Raw genomic sequence first — 7,948 nt, forward strand, 5'->3', positions numbered from 1 at the left:
CTCTTTGGAGAATACCAAGGATTTGTCTCAGATCAAGTTGGCAGAATTGCTAAGTGCTCTACAAGCACAAGAGCAGAGGAGGTTAATGAGGCTAGAAGGAAGTATAGAAGGAGCTTTGCAGGCCAAAGAACAGCAAAATGTAGGAGGGAAAGGCAAGAAGTGGAAAGGGAAGAAAGGGAATGGCAGTAGTGGTTCAGAAGCTGCTGCAGGAGAGAACAGTGCAGGCAACTCCAAGAACAATTGGAGAAGGTATTCCTCATGTCAGCACTGTGGAAAACAGAATCATCCACACTTTAGGTGTTGGAAGAGGCCAGATGTAAGGTGCAGAAAATGTCATAAGCTTGGACACATTGAGAAGTTGTGCAAAGAGAAGGGTAATCAGCAGCAAGGTGAGGCACATGCTGCAGTCCAGCAAGAGGTAGATCAATTGTTTGTTGCCTCTTGCTTCTCCTCTAGTACTCCATGTGACAGTTGGCTTGTTGATAGTGGTTGCACAAACCACATGACAAGTGATGAAAAGCTATATTATAGACCTTGACAAGTCATTGAAGTCAAGAGTGAGGATTGGGAATGGGGAGTACTTAGAAGTGAAAGGTAAAGGGACTGTAGCAATAGAGAGTTGTGCTGGAACTAAGCTGGTTTCTGATGTGATGTATGTGCCTGAGATTGATCAGAATTTGCTGAGTGTGGGGCAGTTGGTAGAAAAGGGATTTAAGGTGATATTTGAAGAGGGGAAATGTTTGATCTTTGACTCCAGTGGTCAGGAGCTGTTCAAGATAAAGATGCAACTGAAGAGTTTTTCTCTGAATCCTCTCGAGAAGGAGCAGGTGGCATTCAAGTGTCAGGCCAGTGATTCAGAGATATGGCACAAGAGGTTGGGCCACTTTCATCACAAAGGCTTGCTGTTCATGCAGAGGAATGAAATGGCAACTGGGTTACCAAGCCTGAAGGAGCATATCACAAGGTGCAAGACTTGTTTGCTGGGCAAGCAGACAAGACTTCCCTTCAAGGAATCCACTTGGAGAGCTACAGAGAAGCTGCAGCTGATTCATACAGATCTCTGTGGTCCACAAGTGACTCCTTCACTAAATGGCAGCAGGTATTTCATTATTTTCATTGATGATTATACTAGAATGTGCTGGATTTACTTCATGAAGCAAAAGTCAGAAGTTGCTGAGGTATTTTTGAAGTTTAAGAGATGGGTTGAGAACTAAAGTGGCTGCAGACTCAGGTCATCAGATCTGATAATGGAACAGAATACACTTCACAAAGGTTCAACTCTTTCTGTGAAGAGGCTGGCATTGAGCACCAGCTTACTGCTCCTTACTCTCCACAGCAAAATGGAGTTAGTGAGAGGAAGAATAGAACCATTATGGAGATGACTAGGTGTCTGCTGCATGACAGGAATCTACCAAAAGAATTTTGGGCAGAAGCAGCAAACACAACAGTTTTTCTACTGAATAGACTGCCTACAAGGGTATTGGAGAAGAAGACACCCTTTGAAGCCTGGTTTGGTGTCAAGCCAATTCTAAGCAATTTGAAGGTGTTTGGCTGTCTATGTTTTTCTCATATTCCGCAGGTCAAGAGAGACAAGCTGGGAGAGAAAGCTGAACCTGGGATCTTTGTTGGCTACAGTTTAGTGTCAAAAGCCTATAGGATCTATCAACCACAAACAGGGAAGGTGATCACTAGCAGGGATGTTCAGTTCCTGGAAGATGAGCAATGGGACTGGACAGATGAGCCACAAGGCAAGCACAAGGAGGTCTCACTGGAACTTGACGAGCTGGTGGATGATGTTCCAGTTAGAGGTACCAAATCTCTGACTGATATATATCAGAGGTGCAGTGTGGCTGTTTTGGAACCTGCAGGTTATGAGGAAGCTAAAAGTGATTAGAGGTGGATGAATGCAATGAAGGAAGAGTTGGCTATGATAGAAAAGAACTAGACATGAGAGCTAGTGGAGAAGCTTGAAGACAAGAAGGTAATTGGAGTAAAATGGGTTTTCAGGACCAAACTCAATCCTAATGGCTCAGTGAATAAGCATAAAGCCAGGTTGGTGGTGAAGGGATATGCACGGGTTTGGGGAGTTGATTTCTCAGAAACCTTTGCTCCTGTGGCAAGACTGGATACAATTAGAATGACTCTTGCTATGGCAGCTTAACAAGGGTGGAAGGTGTATCAGTTAGATGTGAAATCTGCATTTTTGAATGGAGTGTTGCAGGAGGAGATTTATGTTGAGCAGCCAGAAGGCTTTGTCGCACCAGGCCAGGAGGAGAAAGTTTATTTGCTAAGAAAGGCTCTCTATGGCTTGAGGCAAGCTCCAAGAGCATGGTACAGTAAGATGGATGAGCACTTACTAGGCCTGGGTTTCAAGAAAAGCCTCAGTGAATCCACTCTATATGTCAAGAAGTTAGTATCTGACTTAGTGGTGGTGTCTCTTTATGTGGATGATATGCTGGTGACAGGGAGTAGTAGTGCTCAAATTACTGCATTTTAAGCAAGAGATGATGAAGATGTTTGAAATGACTGATCTTGGTGAGATGTCGTATTTTCTGGGGATGGAGGTTAGGCAGACTCAGAATGCAGTTTTTATCTGTCAGAAGAAGTACATGAAGGAGATCCTGAAGAGATTCAATATGGAGGAGTGCAAGAGTGTGAGTACTCCAATGGGTCAGAAGGAAAAGCTTCAAAAGAAGGATGGATAAGAACCTACAGATGAAAGAGTTTATAGAAGTTTGATTGGATGTCTTATGTATCTCACTGCAACTAGGCCAGACATCCTGTTTAGTGTAAGTGTCTTGTCTAGATTCCTTAATTGTGCGAGTGAGTTGCATATGGTAGCTGCAAAGAGGGTGTTGAGGTACTTGAAAGGTACTCTTTCATATGGAATTAAGTTCTGCAAAATTCAAGAGTTTAAGTTGTAGGGGTATTCTGATAGTGACTGGGCAGGATCAATAGATGATATGAGAAGTACTTCAGGGTATTGCTTTACATTTGGGTCGGCATGTTTTTCCTGGTGTTCAAAGAAGCAGGAAATAGTGGCTCAATCAACTGCAGAAGCTGAGTTCATTGCAGCTACTGCAGCTGTGAATCAAGCATTATGGTTAAAGAAGCTGATGGATGATCTGCATTTGGAGCAAGAAGAAGGCATAGAAGTATTTGTGGATAATCAAGCTACTCTGGCCATTTCACAGAATCCAGTATTTCATGGAAAAACAAAGCATTTTAAGGTCAGGTATTACTTCTTGAGAGAAGTGCAGAAGGCTGGAGAGGTGAAGTTGGTGTACTGTAGTTCAGAAAACCAAATTGCAGATATATTCACTAAGTCATTTCATGTTGGTCGATTTGAACTTCTTAGGGCAAAGCTAGGAGTGTGCAGCACTTGATCCAGGAGGAGAGTGTTGATGTATAAAGGCTGCACTATCTATTTTCTGTTAAGTCAGTTTGCAGATGTCCTAGAGTTAATCAGTCGTTGTTTTACTTGGTCAGTCCTATTTTGTAGGAGTGTTTAGCTGCATTTTTTTTAATTGTTCTGTTAGTTAGTGGGCAACGTGAAGTTAGTGGGCAAGCTGTTAGTTAGTGGGCAAAGTGTAGTTAGTGGGCAACGTGTGTTTATGGAAAAGCTTTAGTTTTGTATTTAACCAATTTCAGTTTTCTGAATATGAAGTGAAGTTCCCTTCCAATACATTCTGTCTTGCTGCAAAATACAGATTTTGCTGTCAATTCTCCTTCAGTTCTTTAAAAAAACAACATCTCTCTTCGATTTTGCCCCTTTCTCTCTAGTTCTCTCTCTTCGATTTCGCCTTCGAATCGGTTTGGGTTGTTGACCGATGCTAGCTGGATAATACCCAGCTGGAAAAGTCGATTAAAACGTGCTCAAATAACTGGAACATGATCGATGAAGTCGCGGGTTTGAATCGGTTTTTCTGGGTTTATCGCAGGTTGGGCGACCGGGCGAAGAAGATGAACTGTTCGGGTCGGGTCGGGTCGACCCGCTCGACCCGGCAGTTCCGATTTTGCATAAATTCGCAAATTAAGTCTGATTTCCACCAAATTTTTGAAATTCGACCCCAAAATGGAATTTTCCATTATATTCCGAACCCAAACATATAATTTTCCCCAATTTTTATTATAATTATGCCCAAGATTTTCTCATTTTTATATTCGGGTTAATAGGATTTTGTTTAATTTGATGTCCTAATGACCTGATTAGGAAAAATTGATGCCAAAAATGAATTACCCACCCCTGATTAACCCTAGAAATGATAGTCTCACATTTCGACAATTTCATTTTGGGCAAGATTCCCAATTTGGGTTCAAAATTCTTAATTTTCAATCAAATTTTGGGGAATTTTGATTTTTATGTCAAATTGTGCAATTGGACCGACCATTATACAATTAAAGGTCCCAGAATCAATTGTTGTGAAGACACTATGACTTAAAAATGTCTATAAAAAATTTAATTCATTTTTGGTTCAATTCGGGTTTAATTTTGCCCAATTTTGGGAAAAAACATATACCCGATTGAGATTTTCTAAAATTGACAGTGTATTTATGAAATTGGATTTAAAATAAGACTAATGACTATTTTTATGGAATTTTCTGATTCCAATTACTATTTTTCTTGATTTTCTTGCTTATTTTGACTAAAACAAATTAAGAAAAAATGCAGAAAAATGCTAAAAAATTATTTTTTGGTTTATAAATAGGTTTCTAGTCTTGGCCAAGATCCCTAGACCTAATTTTGAAATTTTTGAAAATATGACAAAAATGAGCTAAAAATTAGGTGTCAACATTTATGAAATGGTCAGCTCCTCAGCTCAACTTCAAAAGCTGCTTTGGTCATGCAGGGGTTTGTAGCCGGAATATACTTGGTCCTCTTCGCTGCTTCGTCAACTTTACTAAGCCATGGAATCGTTGCAGCACCACCCTCATACAATGTGATAAACTATGGTGCAATTGGAAATGGAGTCAGTGATGATACTCAAGTACATTTTTTTTTTCTTAATTTCTCCCCTTTTCTTCCTCCTATTGAAAAAAAAACCCGTGTTTTCTTCTCGTTGTTTCTTTGTTATTAGATTGATTTGTTCGTGTTTATGCGATGATTTCCTTTTCCTTTTCTTTTTAGGCCTTTGTCAAAGCTTGGGGAAATACATGTGGAGACAGTGGAGCACAAGGCACACCAACTTTAGTTGTTCCTGGTGGGAAGAAGTTTAAACTCTCTCCTGTCTTTTTCAAAGGCCCATGCAAGTCTTCAAAAATATTCGTTCAGGTAAGAGGGAGAAAGATCTCGGAGGATCAATTTTTTTTGGCCAATGATTTTTTGAGTGAATTCCATGCCAAAATCATTAGGAAATTGTTAGGCAAAACTCATTCGAGGCCAACAATGTCATTGTCGAAATCAGCAGCAACAATTAGATGCGTGAGGCTCTCCGTCATTTTTTGTTGTGTCATGATGCATGTCAGATTGTCTCTCAAACTTTTTGACCATATTTATGTCGTACGATGAATCCACGCAATACGAGTTCCAACTTGAAGAAATAACTTGATTGAGTACATCGAAAAGAGCTTACTTTCCAACTTTTTAAGGGTAAAAGAACCTCATTTCTTGTTAAGATTTTTTAAACTGAGCGTTCATTTAACGGTTTGAACGTTTACATTTATAAGTTTGAAGTAATTAATTATTAGTAAAGCTTTTTCCATTGCCACACCGTCCTTGATATGGCATAAAGTACACGATTCTCTTTTTTGGGAGAACAGATTGATGGGACTTTAGTTGCTCCTAGTTCACTAAGTGGATGGAAAGGCTGCTTCGCGGATAGCTGGTTGGTTTTCCGAGACGTGGCCAATCTCAATGTCAAAGGATCAGGACAAGTCGACGGTCAGGGCTCACTCTGGTGGGGTGGAGCTAAGGTCAGTCAACACACATCATCACGTATCCATAAGTGCAATGTCAATACATGTTTGTGCATAAGTTCAACGTTACTTTTCATTGTCAAATATTTATGCAATCTAAACGGAATTATGATTTTCATCTGTAGGGATCGACGGGCTGCGAGAATAGACCAACCGTAAGAAGCCATTGTCCAACGCCTTGAACTGATTTAAGATTTTTCTATTAGCAGATATAGTGGTGGATATGAGAGCATGATAACTTACATGATGTTCTATATCTCCATAAATCTTGGAACTTTTGCTTGCATTGTGTTGTTCGGTCTACTTTTCCAATTTGTTTTTTTGGATGACAATAACAAGAAAACTGTGTTCGTAGGCCTTGGCCTTCTTCCGTTGCTTCAATCTGGTGCTAAGCGGACTGCAACACATTAACAGTCCGAGGAACCACATCTCCATCAGTGGTTGTGATGGTGGCACCATCTCCAGTCTCCGAATAACTGCACCTGGAACTAGCCCTAACACAGATGGAATCGACATTGCTGGCACCAACCACCTTAACATCCACGACCTTAATATTCAAACAGGTAAAGAAGCTCTGATTTTATTGCGGTGAAGTTTCTTCGTACATGGTGATGATTTGTTGCACAATGCTATGCAATATAGGGGACGATTGCATCGCTATTATTGGCAACTCCAGCTATATTACTATCACCGGAGTGTCCTGCGGACCTGGCCATGGTATAAGGTCAGCTGCCGTGTTGTCAGTATGGTCGAGATGTGCCTGATTTGATCCGAACTAATAGTCAGCATATAAACATTTGAAATCTGATGGGTTGTGTATCTATGCATGTGTAGCGTTGGAAGCTTAGGTACACATGGAACCCGCGACACAGTCGAAGAGGTACATGTGCGCAATTGCACCTTCACTGGATCTACGAATGGAGCAAGGATCAAGACTTGGCAGGTGATCATGGGCTATATAGCTTAAAAAAGAATGATGATAGATCTCAAGGAAGAACAAACACGATTACATAGATCTCTTACTCTTTTCCGTTTGCTCCCATTAACCTATCTCCTGTTCTTCATATGTATACAGGTTGGTTCGGGATACGCCAAGAGTATCATTTTCGATCAAATCACGCTCAACGCGGTGAAGAATCCAATTATCATCAACCAATTCTATACCAACGCAGTAGCTGAAGAGAATGCGGTAATCTCACGTAGAAATTACGAACATGTTTGTGTAACATTGCGAGCCAAAAGAACTAACAATGTACAATGTGTTTTGTCGAGCATTATCTACCGAGGCAGGAGCGCCTCTCTAGTAAAGCCTTCCACAACCTAACGACCATACACATGAGATTTTTGATTATGTAGCAGTGTCATTAGGGTTAAGGTTCCTACATTAATGTTCTGACATGAGATGTTGAGGTGATGTACACATGTCGATGCAGGCATCGGGCGTGGTGGTGAGCAACGTGACGTACAGCGGCTTTCAAGGGACCAGCGCTACGGATCAAGCCATCACGCTCAGCTGTTCCAGCGCAGGTTGCTCGGATATCATACTGGACAACATTAAGATAACATCATCGACGCCTGGAAGAACGGTCACTGCCTCGTGCATGAATGCCCATGGATCAGCTACTTTGACCACACCTCCTGTGCCTTGCTTGCTTAGGTAGTTGCTAAGCACATGAGCAAGCTGCGGTTACAACGTGTAGACATACGTCTTCATCAGTTTATAATAACTCCCGCAGATGTCTCCCATTTTCTCACTCAGTTTTTGATATTCTATATGAGTATTTTAATTTCAGTTGATATAAAATGATAATATGTATTCTCCTGTCATTTTTAATAAAAAGGAAGGCTTTTGTCAATAAATCAAATCAACGGATATGAGTCAAAGGTACTGGTGATGATTTGCACGTGTAATGCGAAGTCATGATACGATATGTGGTGTGTACATAAGAAAGAGTCACGTGATCGATACCATTTCTACATCATTCAATTTTGAAACGTATTATTGTCCAAAAGAAAATCTAAACATATTATG

The 7,948-nt window shown here is 40.7% G+C and overlaps 1 protein-coding gene across 1 annotated transcript; it reads left to right on the top strand.

Moving 5' to 3' along the window:
* Window positions 1-2,834: 2,834 nt before the first annotated feature.
* Window positions 2,835-7,577, top strand: LOC115686941 (probable polygalacturonase At3g15720). The gene is made up of 10 exons (XM_056318651.1): window positions 2,835-2,871; window positions 2,950-3,272; window positions 4,851-4,988; window positions 5,129-5,272; window positions 5,761-5,913; window positions 6,272-6,479; window positions 6,559-6,640; window positions 6,751-6,859; window positions 6,992-7,132; window positions 7,350-7,577. The coding sequence occupies exons 1-10, from the start codon at window positions 2,835-2,837 to the stop codon at window positions 7,575-7,577; spliced, it is 1,563 nt and encodes a 520-aa protein (XP_056174626.1).
* Window positions 7,578-7,948: the final 371 nt, after the last annotated feature.

The sequence above is a fragment of the Syzygium oleosum genome, unplaced genomic scaffold, assembly GCF_021117445.2.
Source record: "Syzygium oleosum isolate NSW1041296 unplaced genomic scaffold, Sole_v2.1 Sole_v2.16, whole genome shotgun sequence".
NCBI lineage: Eukaryota > Viridiplantae > Streptophyta > Magnoliopsida > Myrtales > Myrtaceae > Syzygium > Syzygium oleosum.